This window comes from Amphibalanus amphitrite, unplaced genomic scaffold (assembly GCF_019059575.1).
Source record: "Amphibalanus amphitrite isolate SeventyFive unplaced genomic scaffold, NRLGWU_Aamphi_draft 000088F_arrow, whole genome shotgun sequence".
NCBI classification, from domain to species: domain Eukaryota; kingdom Metazoa; phylum Arthropoda; class Thecostraca; order Balanomorpha; family Balanidae; genus Amphibalanus; species Amphibalanus amphitrite.
The window spans coordinates 608,591-630,801 of NW_024881584.1; the positions used below are offsets into that span (position 1 = coordinate 608,591).

The following is a 22,211-nucleotide window of genomic DNA, read 5'->3' on the forward strand; positions in this document are numbered from 1 at the left end:
GATGCGCTGATTCCGAAAATGTGCTTCTTTGGGATGGTAGTTTGCACCGTTACCGAGTTAACGGCCAATTATTAACAATTAAACAGAAAACGGCGGGGTCTTTCGATTTGGCTGAAAATCGGTGTGTGGGGCCTCCTCAATGCGCTGATTCCGAAAATGTACCTCTTTGGGGTGGTACTTTGAACCGTTAACGAGTTAACGGCTAATTAGCATTTTAACGGGAAACGGCGGGGGTCTTTCGATTTGGCTGAAAATCGGTGTACAAGGCCTCCTCGATGCGTTAATTCCGAAAATCTACCTCTTTGGGGTGATATTTTGCACCGTTACCGAGTTAACGCGCAATTAACATTAACGGGAAACGGTGGGGTCTTTCAATTTGGCTGAAAATCGGTGTACGGGGCCTCCTTGATGCGATGATTCCGAGGCCCTGTATACCGATTTTCAGCCAAATCGAAAGACCCCGCCGTTTCCCGTTAAAAAGTGAATTGTCAGTCAGTTAACTCGTTACCTAACTGTGCAAAATACCATCCCAAAGAGGCACATTCTCGGAATCAGCCGATCGAGGAGGCCCTGTATACGAACTTTGAACTAAATTGAGACACCCCAAAATATGCTGCTGAAATCGATACCTACCTATCGATACCTACCTATGTATGCTGCTGAAATGTTAACAGGTCGTTAATTGGTTAACGGTGCAAAATACCACCTCAATGAGGTTCATTTTCGCAGTCAAGGCATCGAGGACGCCCTGGCCCCTGAATACCGATTTTCAGCCAAATCGAAAGACCCCGCCGTTTCCCGTTAAAATGTTAATTGGCCGTTAACTCGTTAACAGTGAGAAATACCACTCCAAAGAGTTACATTTTCGGAATCAGCGCATTGAGGAGGCCCTATGCACCGATTTTCAGCCAAATCGAAAGACCCCACCGTTTCCCGTTAAAATGTTAATTCGCCGTTAACTCGTTAACAGTGCAACATACCACCCCAAAGAGGTGCATTTTTGGAATCAGCGCATCGAGGAGGCCCTGTATACCGATTTTCAGCCAAATCGAAAGACCCCGCCGTTTCCCGTTAAAATGTTAATTGACCGTTAACTAGCCCGCGCCCCGTAGGGGGGGCGAAACGTCCCCCCCCCCTGTCCTTTTCGGTCGATATCTCCTAAACGGCTGGAGATATCGCCACCAAACTTTCAGGACTCCTCCAGGCATCAATTTTACACATTGTGGCCAAAAAATTTTCAGAGGCTATGATAGGTTGGCCACAAATGACGTCAGAATGACGTCATGTTCTGTCATTTTCGACCGAAAAAAGACCTTCGCGAGAAGACCTGTCAGGCCTACAGCTTTGAAGCTACAGAAAAATGATCAGGACATAAAAGGTGTAGAATTGACAGGGCTACAAAACTGGTATCTCGGATTTTTGAAAGTTTTGAGTTTCGACCCACAAAAATCAAAAAAGCCCGTTAAGCCCGTGGATATATTAGCCAAAAAATAAAAAAATGAGTTTAAAAAAACCGGAATATATGTGATAGTACCTACCGTCTTCTATCTACATACTAAATTTCAGATCGATACCTCGTTTTTTGGCCAAGTTATAGCGAAAAAACTGTTCAAAAATGATGACGTCAAATTTTCAAACTCAATTTTTGGCAATTCTAGACCACGTAGGGCAAAACAAAGACCACCATCGGACTCCCCGTGACAAGCTGCATCGAATCGATACCCATTTTATGCAAAAATATCAACTTTGAAATTTGACCCAATATGACCTGGCCTTGACCTGACCTTCACCAAAACGTGACCTAGGCTGGCCCCAAAGGCTGCCTGACCCACATAATCGCATTTGTCATGTAAAATGGACCATAAAACAAGGATCACACGACACTTTCATAATGTGACTCCCGGTGACCTGACCTCGCTGTGACCTGACCTGGTATCAGTGACCTCAGATAGCAAAATATATGTTTGGCGAACAATGTACCATCGATGGTTTTCAATAAATTATCAATTTACTCGATTTCACAACACATTTCTTGAAATGCCTGTGAACGGTGAAAATCTGACCTTTGACCTGACCTGTGACGTCATCGGTTTGACCTAAGTCAATGAAATTCGGTCACAAGGTAGTTCCCGGGTGGGGCTATCGAACGCCGTTTGAATTTTGAAAATCGGCCGGTAACTTTCCGAGATCTTGGGGGGGGGCCGAAACGCCCCCCCCCCCTCCCTACGGGTGGTAGGATCCGCCGGTAGCCCTACGGGGCGCGGGGGGGGGTACCTACCACCCCAGAAAGGTACATTTTCGGAGTCAGCGCATCGAGGAGGGCCTGTACCTACACCGATTTTCAGCTAAATCGAAAGACCCCGCCGTTATCCGTTAAAATGTTAATTGGCCTTTAACTTGTTAACGGTGAGAAATACCACCCCAAAGAGGCACATTTTCGGAATCAGCGCATCGAGGAGGCCCTATAAACCAATTTTGAGCCAAATCGAAACAACCTGAAATATGCTGCTGTGAGGCTGGTATTCGTTGCTGCTATATTGACAGACGTTAACACTGAGGATGTAATTGCAGTGTGTGCGCCATTTATGTAACTTTCTACTCCATTAAGTCTAGATATAAAAATTATTTGACGTTAAATTAATTTATATGAATTTATTTGCTGTTTTTATAAAAAGGAACACTTGTATAGCAAATTTTCTGTGAAAAAGGTTTTTTGTGTTACCGACTGTGACTAAACTTTGCAAAATATAACATAAATTAAAAATTTACGTCATTCATGGCAAGACACAACGTTTATTGCTGTCACTGTTTTCCTCCTTTTAGCTTTTAGTTGCCTTTTGGCTGGCTCTTTCTCCTTAGGCTCTGGGTTTCCCAGTTCCCACACACATTCTTTTGCTAGAATCGAATGAATTTTTATTATTTACTCCATTAGGTATATATATCCAATATTGATATAGGGTTGAATTAGGGAGACGACAAGATACAAAGATATGGCGTCTTCACTGAGAAGAGGAGTTGTTAATGTGGAGAAAATCTGGAAACATACTGGTCAAAAGGTGAGGAACTTAAGTCCATATCAATATTTATATTCTCAGTTTTGAGGCCAGTTTCACGAACAGAAAAATAGCCACCTGCCTGAATTTTTTCCCCAAATGCGGCTTTACATAGGAGGCGTAAATATGATGGGCACGTGAGCAGATTACGAGATCTGAGAGAATGAGAGAATGAGATAGGGCTTATCCATTCAAACTCTGTAGGCATTGAAATGGTGTTAAGCAAAAAAATATGGCAGGCGGTTTTTTCTGTTGGTTAAACTAGCCTCAGTTGGGCAAACTTCTGTAAACTTCTGTAAAAAAAAACTTATGCCTTCAGAGTAAAAAATAGAGTCATAAAAACTGATTCTGTGTGACCATATTTTGACTTAAATGCAGACCATTTCTAAATCCCCAATCATCTAAAAATTAGCCAGTGTTTTGGTAAATGCCATTTGCCAAGATAAAGCCCAAAGCAGATTTCATTGATAATTTTTCATATTTTTACATTATTTGACATCCTGAATCCAAAAATGATACTCATATGTCTCGCTAATAAAAGATAAAACATAATCAAACCAACTTAACATACCTATACCAGTGTTTCAAGAAGGAACATGCCTGATCTTGAACAGAAATGTTGGAACTATGTATATACTGAGCACAATAATATTGCTCTTATCATAACAATCTTATTTCTAAAGGCAGTGAAAGTCCATCAAGAAATTGATTCCCATAGGCGCTGGAACCGGGGGCAGTTGGGGCAGGTTGCCCCTCAACTTGGGCGTAGGGGCGATGCCCCCACAACTTTGAGACAGAATACCACACTTGTTTGCAAATGTTTTCTTTTTTTGTTGAAAAGCCAAGGGATGAAAAAGTGGCCTTAAACCAGTGAGAGATAGATTTGGGGTTACCCTTGGTTGATCTCTATTACGGTGTGCCCTAAAGTCTGAAAGTAGTTCCCGCATCCCTGTTAATTCCCCTTGAACAGATAGTCAAAATATTGATTCCACATCAGCCAGCTAATCATTTTTTATTTGCAGGTAATTTAAATAGATATGCAGCAATGGCTTGCATGAATACGGCGTTAATCTTGCTATTATTCACACTTAGTGGCATCCTGAGCACCACAAGAGCCTTGTTGCTCTTTATCTTCACTACATTTAATAATATTTTATAAGTTTTAAATGTCATGAATACGAAAACAGATGCAATGGGTACAAACTTTGTAATAAATTTAAATGCATTTTAACAATGAAAAGAAACATTTTAAAAATTGCATTCTGCCATTTTATTTACACAAACCTTCTACCTGATATGTATATGATTTGTAATACAAGAATAGCATGCAATGTGATTTTCTCAAAACAGCCTTTAATTACATGATGCAGAGTGGCTCTGTCTTTTTGCCATACACAAGGCTAAAGTGACAATCTCTTAATTTGGAGGTAGTTCCTTTTGCATGCCTACTACATTTTTCTACCTATTTTAACAAAAATTTCACCAGCATGATACTTTTTCAACTGTAACGATTAGTTGAAGTCAAACAAAAGTGTACATACCAAAATGAATCATAAGTTGATTCCATGCCCATATTTGGTCATGACTCCTCGTTTGTTTGCCCAACTCAGTTGGGCAAACTAGACCTCTGAATTCAAAATGTGGAGGCATCAATAATTTGGTTCTGGTGGGAGGATGTTAAATTAAATACTGAAGAAAAGAATGGGAAATACCAAAATCGAAACTGACTGATGAGATGTTGAGAAAAATACCTACCAACCTTTAACCAAATTCAGAGAATCTTTACACTAGCGAAGCTTCATAAACACCAAGGAAATTCCAAAAAAAATGTCAGATTTAAAGTAGGTACCAAATACCAAGCTGGCATCGGTTGGGTATCGCTACACCAAAAAGTGTTTGTTTTTGTTCTGAGCCAGTAGTGATATTGATGGCGCCTGCCGCCGCACCAGGTGCTGGCTGCCGGCTGGCTGCCGCAGGCCCAGCAGCGCCGCCACCTCAACGTCCACGAGCACGTCAGCTTCGGCCTGCTGCGCGGCGCCGGCGTGCCGGTGCCCGACTTTTACGTGTGCCACACGGCGGCCGAGGCCGGCGAGAAGACCGCCCAGCTGGCCTCCACCGACTCGGTGGTCAAGGCCCAGGTGCTCACCGGCGGCCGCGGCAAGGGCGTCTGGAAGAACGGCTTCCGCGGCGGCGTCAAGCTCGTCTTCACGTGAGTGGGTGTCGGCCGGCGGCGGCTCACGACCGCAGTGCCTGGCGGTAAAAAAAAAAACGCTTTATAGCTATGCGATTACTTTCGAAAGTAAAGATCACCTTTTCTTCGGTCAATAACTGTGTAAGTGGCAAAAGTGTCAAAAGAAAAATGGATAGTTTTATTTTGTAATATTCTTACTGATGCCGGGAATGTCAGACGCCGTAGACTGTGAGTAAAAGAACAGAGAGAGGAAGCAAGCCATAAATGATAACGAATTTAAAACTTTTGCACTATGTGATATAGGTATCTATCGGCGAGTTTGTTTCCCACCGTATGGTGTAATACGACAGTAAAAAAGGAATGATTCGATTTCCTTAGGCGCCGTTTTCGAAAGGAACTTTTCATGTTATAGTTTTAGGGAGTATTTCCCAGCAATACCTTCTTACGAAAGCTGGAAATTAAAACAACGACGAGTTTTATAAATTCAAAATTCATAATAAAGAAACGGATACCCATGTCATGCAGCTATGAATAATCAACTTCTATGCTAGATTTCGTCAAGATATTTCACAACGTACCCCGAATCGAAGGACTGACTCGGTGGCTTTTCTCGTCACGGGATTTCGGTTACGGCGTAGTGAGTCTCCCTGCGACACTCGCCTCAGCTGTCTTCTGGATTTATTGACTGGGGTTAATTAACGTCACTCCTCCGCTCCCGCTGGTGAGAGGCGAAACACCCCTGAATTTCTGCGAACCAGGGGCAATTGCATGGTGATCCGATGTGGTCGTCAATTCCATGAATATAACTGAATGTGTTTGTGTGAGCATAAGTGACTGTCTCAGCAGTCACTGCAGCCCGGTATAGTACCCTGGGGGTGTGGCCGCACCGCGCTGACCCGCCGCTGACCTGTGGGCGCCGCGCTGACCCGCCGCTGACCTGTCGGCGCCGCAGGCCTGAAGAGGCCGAGGAGGCCGCCTCCAAGATGATCGGACACAAGCTGGTCACCAAGCAGACGGGTGACAGGGGACAGATCTGCAACAAGGTCCTCGTCTGCGAGCGCAAATTCCCCCGCAAAGAGTTCTACGTGGCCGTGATGCTGGAGCGGGCGTTCGCCGTAAGTGACGGCGCCGGGCCGGCGGCAGTCCGCGCCCGGCGCCACGGTACGCGCGATGCAGCATGTTTACCAACTCATATTCTTGTCATTATGTCCGCTGTATGGTGTTGCATTGAATTGCCCGCTGGGTGTGCCGGCTCACGGTGTGCCGGCCGGCTGGTGTGCGGCGGTGGTGAGACTGACGCCGCCCGCACCCTCTCCGACACCAGGGCCCGGTCATCATCGCCTCCAACCAGGGCGGCGTCAACATCGAGGAGGTGGCCGCCGTCGACCCCGGCGCCATCCACAAGGAGCCCGTCGACATCTTTGAAGGCGAGTAGGCCGCTCTGGCGGAGCGCCGCCAGCCAGCCGAGAGTGGCGGGCCGGCCTCTTATGGCGGCGGCCTGAGCGCGGCCTTCTAGCGCCTACTCGGCCGTTTGTCACCCCGGCTGGTCAGATTAGGGCGCTTGTTTGTCATACAGCACGGGATGTGCGCGCCGGTTAATGGGTGGCGATAATAACTGTAGGTAATGCTCTCTACACCACACTATGTGAATGGGGCTAAAATGACTTTTTATCCCAGCCTCCGAGGCTTTCCCGTTGCCGCCCTCCCCGCGGCAGCGAGCCGGGCCGTCCCGCCCTGGCCGCCCTACCATTGGTCCGTCCCTGTCACCGTCCGCCCTACCATTGGTCCGTCCCTGTCACCGTCCGCCCTACCATTGGTCCGTCCCTGTCACCGACCGCCCTACCATTGGTCCGTCCCTGTCACCGACCGCCCTACCATTGGTCCGTCCCTGTCACCGACCGCCCTACCATTGGTCCGTCCCTGTCACCGGCCGCCCTACCATTGGTCTGTCCATCCCTGGCCGCCCTACCATTGGTCCGTCCCTGTCACCGGCCGCCCTACCATTGGTCCGTCCCTGTCACCGACCGCCCTACCATTGGTCCGTCCCTGTCACCGTCCGCCCTACCATTGGTCCGTCCCTGTCACCGGCCGCCCTACCATTGGTCCGTCCCTGTCACCGGCCGCCCTACCATTGGTCCGTCCCTGTCACCGGCCGCCCTACCATTGGTCCGTCCCTGTCACCGGCCGCCCTACCATTGGTCCGTCCCTGTCACCGGCCGCCCTACCATTGGTCCGTCCCTGTCACCGGCCGCCCTACCATTGGTCCGTCCCTGTCACCGGCCGCCCTACCATTGGTCCGTCGCTGTCACCGGCCGCCCTACAATTGGTCCGTCCCTGTCACCGGCCGCCCTGTTATTGGTTCAGTGCTGTAATACCGCCGCGCCCCGGCCCCCGCCCAGGTTTGACGGACGAGAAGGCGGCGCGGATTGTGGACGCCATCGGCCTCTCCAGCCGCAAGGCCGAGACGGTCGACATCCTCAAACGCATCTTCAACCTCTTCATCAGCACCGACGCCAGCATGATCGAGATCAACCCGCTGGCCGAGGACACGTTCGGCTCCAGTAGGTTGCCCGGCGCTGCGGCGGAGGGGGGGGGATCAGTGGGTGGACCGGCGCTGCGGCGGCGGAGGGGGGGGAGGGGATCAGTGGGTGGACCGGCCGTGCGGCGGAGGGGGGGGGGATCAGTGGGTGGGCCGGCCGTGCGGCGGAGGGGGGGGGATCAGTGGGTGGGCCGGCGCTGCAGCGGCGGAGGGGGGGGATCAGTGGGTGGACCGGCGCTGCGGCGGCGGAGGGGGGGGGGATCAGTGGGTGGACCGGCCCTGCGGCGGAGGGGGGGGGATCAGTAGGTGTCCCGGCGCTGCGGCGGAGGGGGGGGGGATCAGTGGGTGGGCCGGCCCTGCGGCGGAGGGGGGGGGGATCAGTGGGTGGCGGGGGCAGTGGCTGGCGGGGGGGGGGGGTGATCCCTCCCTCGGCAGGTGGACCGGCGCTGCGGCGGGATGGGGCGGGGGGGGGGGGCTTATAGGTAGGTGGCGGGGGGAGGTTGGGGCAATGGTGGCGGCAGTGCTCGCTTGGTTTTTGTGTTTACAATAGTACGCTATTAATGTGCTGTTTTATTTTTGGAATAGGGAGGTCGGCTCATGCCTCATGTTCTTATTGTTACATTTCCGGTCCATTTTTTTCATCAGCAAACATATTACCTGGTACATAACTAAGAAATGTGTTTTCCGCGCTTACATCGTCGAGTACCTATTTCACGACCATGTTTTGTCGGTCATGTTGTCAATGACATTCGTTGATCATTCGATCCGCTTCCAATATTGTCTGCGGCATTGTTTTTCTGGTGTGTGTGTGTGTGTGTGTGCTCTGCTTAGCTGTGTATCTATTGGTGGTGCCAATAATGCAGCTTTTAGCTCTTCATGAAACTCGTGCTGCTGAAGGCAGAAACGCAGATACATTAAAATGCGTGATGTACATACACTACGATTTCATAAATCTCAACGCACAATTATTATTTCCTTGGCATGGACTTTGTAGTGATTACATTGTACATATGATTACATTTGTAGTGGTAGTGATTACATTGTCCCTCTCATAATGAGGTAAACATTGAGTTGAATGAAGTTTTTCTCTTATGTTTAAGGTTGAGTAAGAAAGCTGAATATGTCTTTTCGCCTGAGAGCTCAAATTCAATGCAAATAGTTCATTACAGTTTCTCGCTTTTCGAAGCTGTTGGGAAAGTTAGGCATGCCGATATCTTTCCTGCTGACGCAACAGGAGCGTTTTGTTCTAGCCGGAAGCGTCAGATCTTACTCTTAGCCGCACCCCTCAGGCCTTTGGTGCCTTATTCACTGTTTACTATGTGCCATTTACACTTACATGTATTGTAAAATGCGATCAACTAACAGGAACGTTGAATCCATTGTATTACTTAACCCGCGCCGTGCTGGGGGCGATTTTACGCCTCCCCCCCCTTACCTTTTTGGCGAATATCTCGCAGCGCCGCCGTTTTTTTTTTTTTGCACACCTGTTCATACATCTTTTCTCACTTGTTGCGAAAATTTTAGACCCGGGTCTTTCCAGGGTCTTTGACGTGACCTGGTCAGGTCACCAGGTCACGTCAAGTGACCTTACCTCAAAAAGTTCCAGTGCTCACTAGGTGTAGCTATTAACTACACCGAATGACCGATCGTTCTGAAACTTTCAGCGATTGATAAAAGTAACGGTATGTGTGAAATGTATATCTCGCAATTTTGGTACATGTCACCTAAGGTCCGGTCGATTTTGCGACCTCTCCATTGTAAGTCAATGGGAGAAAATGAAATGCCTATCATTTGGACAATCGTCGATCTAAACGCTTTCAAGCATCGGTTTATTGGTAAACACGACACATTGAATCGGAAAATTGCACCCGTGACCCCTCTTTGTGGATCTGAGGTCATCTCAGATCGTGTAATGTCCCAGCAGTTTTTTGACAATGCCTACCTTTTGATAGAAACATGCTAGAGCGCTGAAAACACGTCAGATGTGTTAAGCTCGATGATAAGGATCGACTGATCTGCAACATAACCTTTTCAGGTCAGGTCATGATTTTGACCTGAGTTCAAATTTTCAAAATTACCTTTCAAGGTCAAAGTATAGTTCATTCGACGCTTCTCGACTAGAGAATCACGATGGAAGCAAAAGTTATGTCGTGGCTTTCTTGAGTCAAAAGCTGTTACAAAAAATTGTTTTCGTGAAAACGGCTTTTTTAGCTTTGGCCTATGGAGGCTAACTGTTGACCTGAGGTCAAATCAAAGGGCACGCTCCAGAAAGAGCGTTAAAAGGGCTATCGAATGTGCTTTTCCTCGGCGCTATAGCTCTATTAGTTCCCGAGTTATGCGCCGGTTTTTCGAAAATTGTTGAAAAAGGCAACATTTGACCCTTGATGACCTTTGGTGACGTGACATTTGACCTGACGTAAAAAAATGAGTGAAGTATTTTCTTCATTTTTTAAAACTCTCCTTCGAATCGTCGCAAATGAAAGTTAGATGCTACCATCTCGGGGAGCGGAATCAGCCAATCTGCCTGCTTCGGGCCGGGATGACGCAGCATGCGGGACGTGCTTATCGTGCCGGTGCTGGCTGCAGAAGCATATGACTGTGGCATTTGCGACATGCCTAATGTGGCATCTGTGGTGACCATATGACTATCATCTTAAGACGATAAAACACGGGCCGGCTAGCGTTATGCCATAATATCGGCTGCTTTGTCCGGCTGGGCGCCGCTCACGTATGGGCTGCGGTGTTCAGCGCGCGCTGTGGTACACTAAGACGATAAAACACGGGCCGGCTAGCGTTATGCCATAATATCGGCTGCTTTGTCCGGCTGGGTGCCGCTCACGTATGGGCTGCGGTGTTCAGCGCGCGCTGTGGTACACTTACAGACTCGGACACTAACTCGGTGGTATGGCGGGGTGGCGGGCTGCCGACACTAACTCGGTGGTGTGGCGGGGTGGCATCTGCCGACACTAACTCTCTGGTATGGCGGGATGGTGGGCTGCCGACACTAACTCGGTGGTATGGCGGGGTGGCGTCTGCCGACACTAACTCGGTGGTGGGGGGGGGGGGGGGTGGCGTCTGCCGACACTGACTCGGTGGTATGGCGGGGTGGCGGGCTGCTGACACTAACTCGGTGGTATGGCGGGATGGCGGGCTGCTGACACTAACTCTCTGGTATGGCGGGATGGTGGGCTGCCGACACTAACTCGGTGGTATGGCGGGGTGGGACTATGTCGACACTAACTCTGTAGTCTCTGGTATGGCGGGGTGGCGGGCTGCTGACACTGACTAGGTGTTATGGCGGGGTGGCGTCTGCCGACACTAACTCGGTGGTATGGCGGGATGGGACTTTGTCGACACTAACTCTGTAGTCTCTGGTATGGCGGGGTAGGACTCTGTCGACACTAACTCTGATATGGCGGGGTGGGACTCTGTCGACACTAATTCTCTGGTATGGCGGGCTGGGACTCTGTCGACACTAACTCTCTGGTATGGCGGGCTGGGACTCTGTCGACACTAACTCTGTAGTCTCTGGTATGGCGGGGTGGGACTATGTCGACACTAACTCTGATATGGCGGGGTGGGACTCTGTCGACACTAATTCTCTGGTATGGCGGGCTGGGACTCTGTCGACACTAACTCTCTGGTATGGCGGGCTGGGACTCTGTCGACACTAACTCTGTAGTCTCTGTGATGGCGGGGTGGGACTATGTCGACACTAACTCTCTGGTATGGCGGGGTGGGCGGCCGGCGCGCTCTGTTGCCGCCGCTGTTGCCACTCTGTTACCGCCGCTTGGTGCCCTGACCGGACCTCCGCTCTCCGCCGTTTTCAGAGCCCGGCGATCCAGGGAAACGTGAGTGGACTTTCTTTCCTATCGCCATTTTGTTAGCTGCACTTGGTGTTTGGCCCGGCTGTGTCGTTTGTGTGCGCTTATTTTCTACTATGTACCTACTGTTATGCATGTGCTGCTCACATCTCAAACGATTTGTCGAGTTGTGCCACACGCACGCAAGGGTGAGGTGGATTAACCTTAGGGCCCCAAGGGATTTCCTGAACACGTGTACCCGGACTTTGATAAAACTGTTCCGAGATGCGTTTCGTATAATGTACGTGTATGTATGCGCTAAGAAATGCCACTATATCGAGAGAGGTAGAGCCCAAGACCAGATCATGCTATTTATGCTGATATTGATGGACTATCTGGAGTAAGTTAACTGGAGAGAGGGAGGGGTCAGGCGACTTGGCCCGCTGCTATCCCGAGTGAGAACCGGGAGCATGAGAGGAGCGAGGCGTTACACTTTCTCAGAAGGCTAAGGACTACTGTAACGGAAATGTTTTGAATCAGTTGCCTATGCACATAATTTAGAACAAGCCTCTCTCAATTTACACCTCCGTCGCATACGTTCAAGCCTTTGAGGATGTCTGAACGACTTTGTATTAAGCCCTCACCCGTATAGGGGCTGGGGGGGGGGGGGGTCGAACGGACCCCCCTCGGTTTTTCGCAAATAACTCGCGTAAAAAGCGGCGGATCGCGACGAAACCTTCAGTATTCTCGGGTTAATCAATTGTACGCCTACCCGAAAATAGCATGGCCCTGACCGAAATGACCTTTGATCTGTGACCTATTTCTCTAGACCATGTTTGGCCGGAATCGTGATTCGGCGTATGTCGGTTCGCATTAGCCGCACGTTTGCAGTCTTTTTGTGGTTTTTAAGCGTTCATACATGTGATATGATGTTGGCCCCATGCATTATGGTGGGTGTGAAGGTTACCTCAAGGTCAGGTCAGGTCATTGACCTTTAATGGCCTCTGTTCACTTTTTCGAGGCTTATATGTTTCTAGGTTAGTATTTTAGCTGACTTCGAAATTCAGCAACCATTTGAACATTTACAAAGTAGTTTTAGGGCCTTCGTAACATGATAAGAACCTGTCATAGGCGGTTGACACCTACTACGAATACCCGGCAGTACCCCTACTGGTTGACCTGACCTGACCTGACCTGAACTGGCCTAAATGCATGCAGACATTAGGTATCTGTGTTCAAATCTAACATGATACTCGTGAGCAGCATCCCGATACCCCATAGGAGCCACACTTCACGACGTTCTAATAGGTCTCGATTTTCCCGACTTTTGGGTCATTGACCTGACCTGGAAGGTCACCGAGGTGACTATCACAGGACCTAGGACCAGTGACCTAGGACCAGTGACCTAGGACCTCAAAATTGGGTATCATCGGCTTCCTCTCGTCACGGGCAACACACTCGTTTTTTACGAAGCTCTAGCTCGATCAGGGGCGAAACGGCTAAGGGGTCCAACGGACCCCCCCCCCCCCTTATGTTACCGCGGCGAAATGTTACCTTCAATGACCTCTGGTGACCTGATCTTTGACCCGACCAAAGACGTGACCGAAATATCTTCGTCACTATTTTGGCGCTCTTCGAACGCCGCCTTCCGCGTATCGCTACGTGGCCCAGGAGCCGAGTTAGAAAGAAGGGTTCAAACACCCCCCCCCCCCAACAGGGCGTGAAAACCCCGGACCCCCGAGGGGCGCGTGTTATACCCAGTAGCGGCGGAACACCTTTAATTAAGGGGGGGGGGCACTGCCGACTTTTGGTCCCATTCTTTCCGTGCAACGCCGCCATGCAACGGGGAGGGGGGCACGGTGCCCCGGTGCCCCCCCCCTCCCCCGTTCCCGTTCCGCCGCCTATGGTTATCCCCAAATAGGTGCTGCTAACCAATCTTTCGCTGAAACAGCTATTGAATGTCAGGAATGGCTTTAATAGGACGCAATTAAATGGCGTCATTTACTCAAACCCCAGCAGTGCCTGTGTACACTGCCTTGACGATTTGCAGCCGGACTTCATTTATTGACTGGCCTGCTCTTTTGCAGTTCTTTCCTTGCCTGCATTTACATGCCTGTTTCAGCCTGTTTCAGTTCATTTCATTTTTGCAGGATTGAGTTGCAGGGCGGTTCTCCCATAAAGGCAAGGTAGGCAGTGGCTAGGTCCATCGTCTCCCATGCATCTCTACACTCCTTTGATGCTGGCATTCGTTTATACGATTTATGCACCTAAGAAAGCGTTTAACTGGAAGCAAATTTTCCCAACTTTTCTAAAAACGTCACACTACGGCTGTACTATGTTAAAAAATTCGACAAAGACCTTTTTAATTGTGCCTACCTTGTCCCACTAGATAACCTACTAGTGCCCATGTTGAGTCTATTGAGCCTTTTGGTAGAAAAGATCTAAAAGGTAGGCATAGGCGGCGGAACGGGGAGGGCACCGGGGCGCTGTGCCCCCCCCCCCCCCACACTTTGATTTTGGCATTTTAACATTAGCCCTATGAGCGTTGCATAGAAAGAATGGGACCAAAAGTCGGCAGTGCCCCCCCCCCCCCTTAATTGAAGGTGTTTCGCCGCTACTGAAGATAGGCACATCGACTAGATGGCAGATGCTACCTTCTTACTCTGAAACTCAATTTTTGATTATGATCATTTGTCATCAAATAAAACATACTGCTAATTTAATTTCTTATTTATGCTTTAGATTCGCTTGAAGCTCCAAGATTGTTGAGTTATTCTTTCGTCTAATATAATTTTTAGATATAAACTACATTCCTACTGGGGCAGATAATCTGGTGACATATTCTCCTCTGGCGATTAATCCCCTCTGGTGGCAGATAGGTATAGGAATGCTATAGTAAGCGAATTGCTTTTATAGATGACGCCGCTGAACGGTTGGAAGTTGAGGATCTTTACCGTAAAAACTCTGTCGCAGTTAATTTTTTGGCGCTTCGTGATTCTCGCAAAATAGGTATCTCTCTAGTTGACCTATTATCTAGCATGCCCGTTTGCACTTTTTCATCATGATTTTTACTATTCTTTGCTTTACCTTATCGAGTGCCTAGGTACCTACTTTCAAAGGGTCGCCGCCCCTGCTGAGTTGTGACGATCGCAGGTACTTAAGACCTGTTTTGGTTTTTGTCACATTTGGTTATGGTCCTGCTTTGGTTTTTGTCCCGATTTGTTTGTAGTCCTGCTAGCCGCCGTGTAGTTGACGTCTAGAAATGAACCTACCCGTACGGCGCGGCTGGCAGGTGTCCTAGCTGCCCCTGCGGTCTGTCTGCGTACTCCGGCCGTCCGCGGCAGTGCAGTGCCGCCCGGTCGGTGGCGTCCTGTCATTGAACTGTATTGTATGACGCCTGTATGACGGACGTGTAGGCTGTTTGACGAGGCTGTGCAGATGCGGCTTCTACCGCCGTCTGCCCCGGTAGTACCCTCTGTTGGGTATCGGCCTACCAGCAAACCCGGCAAATACCCTCCTGGTGGGTATCGGCCTACCAGCAAACCCGGCAACTACCCTCTGGTGGGTATCGGTCTACCAGCAAACCCGGCAACTACTTACCCTCCTGGTGGGTATCGGTCTGCCGGCAAACCCGGCAACTACTTACCCTCCTGGTGGGTATCGGTCTACCAGCAAACCCCCAGCACTGACTCTCCCGGCATCCCCCGGTAGTACAGTTCATACATCCTCCGGTGGTACAATAAATGCATACTCGGGTAGGTGCCTTCCCGGCGTACCCCGTTGTTAGCTAGTACCTCGTTGTAGGTACCCGCGTAGTCCTAGCATCCCCAGGTATTCCCTCTGAGCGCCCGCCGTGTTTCAGTGTTCTGTCTGGACGCCAAGATGCGTTTCGACGACAACGCCGAGTTCCGTCAGCCGGAGATTTTCGCCGAGCGCGACTGGTCCCAGGAGGACCCGCGCGAGGTGGAGGCGGCCCAGTACAACCTCAACTACATCGCCCTGGAGGGTGGGTGGTCGGTACCGGGCACTGGGCTGGCGGTACAGGGCGGTCGGTGGGCCGGGAGGTGGTACACTGTACACTGTACAGGGTCCCTGGAGGTGGCGACGTGGGTTACAGGACAATTTGCCGAACTGCGTTTTGCCGAATGCTTATTCGCCGAATGTCAATATGTTGAATGCATTTTGCCGACGTGTCTTTTTGCCGACGTGTCAAAAAGAGGAAGTGCTAAAAGTCGAAATGCAATTTGCCGACATGCCATTTTGCCGACGTGCAATAAGTCGAAAATGTCAATTTGCCGAAATGCTAATTTGCCGAAATGTCAATTAGTCGAAATGTCAATTCGCCGAAATACTAATAAGTCGAAATGTAAATTTGCCGAAATGTCAATTAGTTGAAATGTCAAATTACCGAAAAGTCAATTAGTCGAAATGTCAATTTGCCGGAATGCCAATTAGCCAAAATTAACCTAACCTAACCTAACCTGTAAGCATTAACTTTAGGACCGACTCACTTTTAAAGGTAAATTTTACACATTCTTCCATTTTTTGAGCTCCTCAATCCTGATATGATATATAGGTACCTACTTAGGTACATGCCACCTACCTACCTACCTACCTACAGGGTGGAAAGTAATTACGCGAACATACTTGTTCGTCTTATAGCAATGGAAAAAGCGGCGGGTGACATGAAAATTTCATCCTTTCATATATTCCTATTTATGTGCGATACACTGACAAAGGCGTTCAGGCATAATTGACATGAGCATGTCAAGCACTGTTGGCCAAAGCTTAGTCCACGCCTCCTGGAGCTGTCTGGTGAGGCAATCGATGTTGGTGGCTACTAGCAGCTCTTAGACGCTCTCCTGAAGAGTCGCCTGGATATTTTTGATCAAATTGAGGTCTGGGCTATTCCCAGATTGACCATTAGGTATATGCCCAGAAGAAGAACAGGTTCTCAAAGCACCAGTCTTGCGTCTTTTTGGCCGTGAGAGGAAGGACTTTATCAATCATGAAGAAGAGTTTCTTTGCGTCGGGCACAAAAGTGCGCTCAATCATTTTGCCCCTTTTGGTGCATTGGTGGATTAGATAAAGAGACTCGTCTGGAAGGATGTTCCACTAGTTGTATACTTTATTTTTGGTTGCCTTTTTGGTCACTACATGCAATTCTGACACCATCCGGGCGCTCATAACACGCTGATGTGTGTTCCTTTGCCGGATGTTTGAAGGTTGGGACGGGCGGGACGTCAGACGCATCAGCAGCCCCCAACGCGATGTTCTGCAGGTTTGACGGATGAAATAGCTTCGAAGATGTCTCACCCAACCACAAAGCCAGCTGCCTGTCCTCTGTTCAGGTTTGCAAGTCTTTAGAAAACTGAAATTGACAATCCTGCTGTTAATTCATGAATTTTGGCCATCTCGATTGTTTGTACGGCTTGATTTTCGAATTTTCACGGATTTATGTATGAATCGTGATATCTTAGATCGGGGACCCGGCCATAGTAAACCATTTCGCCTGTTTTCGGATCGACTGTTGTCGTTTGGTCGCGGAAATGGTGACCACCCATTCGGCGCCTGAATTCGCCGAGGTTTTACTGCCGCCAACGGCTTTGCTTTTTAAGTCCTCTTAAGTTTTATTATGCTTCAACCAAACGTGTAATTGAGTAATGCTGGTGCCGAGACCGTTCCGAGTCCCTTCCGCACCAATCCAGCCAAAATAATCACAAACGCTTTCCCTGGCAACACCAAATTGCGATCTTTGCACATTGTGGTCTTGTGCAGCGTATGGCGTCTGCACCATTCGAAGTCGAGACGTGTTGTAGACCTTCCAAGTCATTTTTCAAAGTAAGGTCACTTTTGGTATATGAGGCGACAACAAACACGACCAATCATGTTCCATGACAGCCCGCACTCATACAAAATCTCCACTGACGGGCGAAATTGTAAGAAAATACATGTTCGCGTAATTACTTTCCACCCTGTACTTAGGTACATGCCACCAAAATATAAGAACAACATAACCAAACCTTACCTAACCTGACCTACTGATTTTGGCCTACCCGTGGATAAGGAAGAAGTTACTCACATGAATAGATTGCAGACAATGATAAGTCAATTATTTTTAGGTTAAGTGGTTGTGCATCAATGAAGCCAGATACACAACCACTTAACCTAAAAATATTTGACTTACCATTGCCTGTAATCTCTCCTAAGGCATTGCCTTCGGCACTGCAGAGCTTCGCCACGAGTAATTTGATGTTAATTTTCATACTGTATTGGTGCTTTCAAACTTGTTTGTGCCATGAATAGGTAATTAGTAGTTATGAAATCAGGAGGTCAAAGGATGTCATGTGATTTCCTTTTTACTTCGGGATTGCACCAAAAAGTAATTGGTGATCGGTCATAAAGTAAATAAATACCACCTAACCAGCCTAACCTTACCTAGGTTTGCAGATTGACATTTCTTCAACTTATCACCATTTCGGTAAATTGACATTTTGGTAAATTTACATTTCGACTAATCGACATTTCGGCAAACTGCCAATTCGACAGATTGACATTTCAGCGTATTTACATTTCGGCAAAGTGACATTTCGGCAAATCGACATTTCGACAAATTGGCATTTCGGCAAATTTACATTTCGACTAATTGACATTTCGACTAATCGACGTTTCGGCAAATCGCATTTCGGCAAATTTACATTTCGACTAATAAGCATTTCGGCAAATAGGCATGTCGGCAAATGGCATTTCGACTTTCAGCATTTTGACTTTTTGACACGTCGGCAAAAAGCACATCGGCAAAATGACATTCGGCAAATCGCCTTTCGGCAATTTGTCCGGACACCGGCGACGTGTTGGTTGTGCGCTGTGCAGTGTGCAGGCGCCCCCGAGGGTCAGTCCGAGGGCTGGCAGATGTCAGATGGCGCGCCGAGACGCGTGCGGCGGGAGACGGGCCCCGCGCCGCAACTTCAGCGCCGCCTGGCGATCATCGCAACTCGCAGTGCCTACCAGGCAATCTATTACCGAATATGCTGACCCAATTGGCCGGCTGTCGGTTCTCTGTGAGAGGTGTGTTACCGGTCGGTTCTCTGTGAGAGGTGTGTGACCGGTCGGTTGTCGGTTCTCTGTGATGGGTGTGTGACCGGTCGGTTGTCGGTTCTCTGTGAGAGGCGTGTTATTGGTCGGTTTTCTGTGAGAGGTGTGTGACCGGTCGGTTCTCTGTGATGGGTGTGTTATTGGTCGGCTATCTGTGAGGGGTGTGTTATTGGTCGGTTCTCTGTGATAGGTGTGTTATTGGTCGGTTTTCTGTGATGGGTGTGTGACCGGTCGGTTCTCTGTGATGGGTGTGCTATTGGTCGGTTCTCTGTGAGAGGTGTAGGTATTATTGGTCGGTTCTCTGTGATGGGTGTGTGACCGGTCGGTTCTCTGTGAGAAGTGTGTGACCGGTCGGTTCTCTGTGAAGGGTGTGTTATTGGTCGGTTCTCTGTGAGAGGTGTATTATTGGTCGGTTCTCTGTGAGAGGTGTGTTATTGGTAGGCTGTCGGTTCTCTGTGATGGATGTGTTATTGGTCGGTTCTCTGTGAGAGGTGTGTTATTGGTCGGTTCTCCGTGATGGGTGTGTGACCGGTCGGGTGTCGGTTCTCTGTGAGGAGTGTGTGACCGGTCGGTTGTCGGTTCTCTGTGAAGGGTGTGTTATTGGTCGGTTCTCTGTGATAGATGTGTTATTGGTCGGTTCTCTGTGAGAGACGTGTTATTGGTCGGTTCTCCGTGATGGGTGTGTGACCGGTCGGTTCTCTGTGATAGATGTGTTATTGGTCGTTTCTCTGTGAGAGGTGTGTGACCGGTCGGTTCTCTGTGAGAGATGTGTTATTGGTCGGTTCTCTGTGAGAGATGTGTTATTGGTCGGTTCTCTGTGATGGGTGTGTGACCGGTCGGTTCTCTGTGAGAGGTGTGTGACCGGTCGGTTGTCGGTTCTCTGTGAGAGGCGTGTGACCGGTCGATTCTCTGTGAGAGGTGTGTGACCGGTCGGTTGTCTGTGAGAGGTGTGTGACCGGTCGGTTCTCTGTGAGAGGTGTGTGACCGGTCGGTTCTCTGTGAGAGGTGTGTGACCGGTCGGCGCGGCGTCCGGCAGGTAACATCGGCTGCCTGGTGAACGGCGCCGGCCTGGCCATGGCCACCATGGACATTATCAAGCTGAACGGCGGCGACCCGGCCAACTTCCTGGACGTCGGCGGCGGCGCCACCGCCGAGCAAGTCAAGGAGGCCTTCAAGATCATCACCGACGACCCGCAGGTCTGTGTCCGTGTTTGTGTCGGGGAGGGGGGGGGTATGAATTGCTCTGCTCACAGGTGGCTGACCGGTGGCTGACCAGTTGTTGAGCGGCAACTGACCAGTGAGAAGTGAATGACTGGTGACCAATGGCTGATCATTGACTGACGAGTGGTTGATTGGTGACTCGGTGGTTGATTGGTGACCACTAGCTGATCAGTGGCCCACCAGTGACTGAACACTGGGTGACTGGTGACCGGTAACTGACCAGTGACTGGTGGCCAGTGACTGACCAGTGGCCGACCAGTGAGTAATGACTGACCAGTGACCAGTGGCCGGTGACTAATGGCTGACGAGTGGCCGACCAGTGACTAATGGCTGACCAGTGACTTGTGACCGGTGACTAATGGCTGACCAGTGACCAGTGACTAATGGCTGACCAGTGACCGGTGGCTAATGGCTGACCAGTGACCAGTGACTAATGGCTGACCAGTGGCTGGTGACCACTGACCAGTGACCGGTGGCTCCGTCCTCCCCCAGGTGCACGCCATCCTGGTGAACATTTTCGGCGGCATCATGCGGTGTGACGTGATCGCCGAGGGCGTGATAGCCGCCGCCCAGGAGCTGAACCTGAAGGTGCCGATCGTCTGCCGACTGCAGGTGGGCAGCCACACACACACCTGCCACACACACACACCACACACAGACACACACCACACACAGACTACCTGCCGAGTTAATGCACTCTTCCAACTGATATACCGGCAATAATGATCAGCTGTTGAAGGCTGACCAGCGCGTTATTTCGAGTCTTTTTATCCCCTGGTTTCGAAATAATTGATTAGACCAAGTTTGCCCCCTCCGCACCCGCCATGACAGATTTTTCAAAGACTCCTAACGGGATGTGATCAACTCGGGAAACGGAGTTGATGAAAGATCTTACGATGATCTTAAATCCCAGATTCCGTATCAGTTTGTCTGAAATGTACCACGTAACGACTTGTGTAACGATTCACGAACGAACCTTTCCATCTACCACAAGCCTCATTATGCAGGATAAGAAAAAATGAAATAAATGTTAGCCCATTTTGCCCAAGATTTTGGCATCAACATTCAAACTGTTAGCGGCATTCGTTAGCGAGATGATCAACGAACTACACAAGATGGACAAGACATTCAAAATGTCGGCTGCTGGTTGGTTTATACTTGTTGGTAGCGGTGCAGCAGAAATCCAACTGTGGTTCGGGGTAATTTATTGGCATTCTTATAGCAGGCGTCTCACATGCTGCCACCCTTTTATGAAAAGTCTCTAGACTCTTCATTTCTTGAGATATATACATGAATTTCTCTTTAAGTTGTAGGTTTGTAGGTCGTAGGTTTGTAGGTTGTAGGTTTGTAGGTTGTAGGTTTTTGTAGGTTTGTAGGTTGTAGGTAAGGTTAGGTGATAGGTCAGGTTAGGTTATGTTAAGAGATCTTAATAGCGAAATTTGAGGAAATATCTCAAGAGCAGGAGAGTCTAGCAACTTTTCATGAATGGTGGCAGCATGTGAGACGCCTGCTATAATAATACCAATTTATTTTTAATATTATACCGTTGTTACCGTAGTGAGGAAATCCATGAAAAATGATATGTACCAAATAAAAACGGTGTCTGAAATAAAGGCGTCAAAAACAGCCGTTGCAGTTCACGTCTTCATTACATCAGCCCCACTGTTGCCGCCCAATGTTAGCAACATGCATTCATTTTCATGTTGTTTATTTTCTTACAACACAGTCGAGGGATCGGCCGGGTCAGTTTGGCGGGCAGCCGTCTGCCTGGCTCCCGGCCGCGGCCGCGGGAGGCTGGTGTGTGTGGATAGTGGGCTGGCGGCCCCGTGCCCTCTGCGGTGTGCACGGCGAGCCCGCCCCTCAGCCCTCTGACGCAGCCCCTGTGTTTCGGCGCGCAGGGCACAAACGTGGAGGATGCCAAGGCGCTGATCGCCGCGTCCGGCCTGCGCATCATTGCCGTGGACAACCTGGACGAGGCGGCGCGGATGGCCGTCAAGCTGTCGTCCATCGTCACCCTGGCCAAGTCGGCAAAGCTGGACGTCAAGTTCGAGATCCCCTACTGAGGGGCTGCGTGCGGCCGCCGCGCGCTGTTGTTGGTGCTGTAAGTTATGCTGTGTGAGCCGTGTCGTGCGCCGCCGGCCGCGGCCGGTCTGTGCCGGGCCCGCCGCGCGCCCAGGCCGGCCCCAGTCGGCTGCCGTTACCCCGTGTTGAGAGTGAGGTCGAACAATGGATCCGTGCTGCCAGACGAGCGGGCGTTTGGTGGGCCGGGCCGGGAGCGTCGGTCCCAGCCGGACCGACTGGGGCGCCGC

The 22,211-nt window shown here is 49.6% G+C and overlaps 1 protein-coding gene across 2 annotated transcripts; it reads left to right on the forward strand.

The window, feature by feature from the left end:
- Positions 1-2,571: 2,571 nt before the first annotated feature.
- Positions 2,572-22,150, forward strand: LOC122379984 (succinate--CoA ligase [ADP-forming] subunit beta, mitochondrial-like). 2 transcript variants are annotated; one of them, XM_043362703.1, is made up of 10 exons: positions 2,572-3,056; positions 5,003-5,262; positions 6,197-6,359; positions 6,569-6,671; positions 7,644-7,805; positions 11,614-11,634; positions 15,449-15,592; positions 19,718-19,878; positions 20,395-20,514; positions 21,801-22,150. In XM_043362703.1, exons 1-10 carry the CDS (start codon positions 2,991-2,993, stop codon positions 21,963-21,965), a joined length of 1,365 nt encoding a protein of 454 aa, XP_043218638.1. In that variant the 5' UTR covers positions 2,572-2,990; the 3' UTR covers positions 21,966-22,150. The 2 variants fall into 2 exon arrangements, with proteins under 2 accessions (XP_043218638.1, XP_043218639.1); XM_043362704.1 differs by lacking the exon at positions 11,614-11,634 and having other exon boundaries at positions 2,588-3,056.
- The last annotated feature ends 61 nt before the right edge of the window (positions 22,151-22,211 follow it).

Coding starts and splice junctions, on each gene's coding strand:
- LOC122379984 (XM_043362703.1), top strand. CDS start 2,991: ATGGCGTCTTCACTGAGAAGAGGAGTTGTTAATGTGGAGAAAATCTGG. Junction 5,263..6,196: donor GGCGTCAAGCTCGTCTTCAC/GTGAGTGGGTGT, acceptor TCGGCGCCGCAG/GCCTGAAGAGGCCGAGGAGG. Junction 15,593..19,717: donor CAACTACATCGCCCTGGAGG/GTGGGTGGTCGG, acceptor GGCGTCCGGCAG/GTAACATCGGCTGCCTGGTG.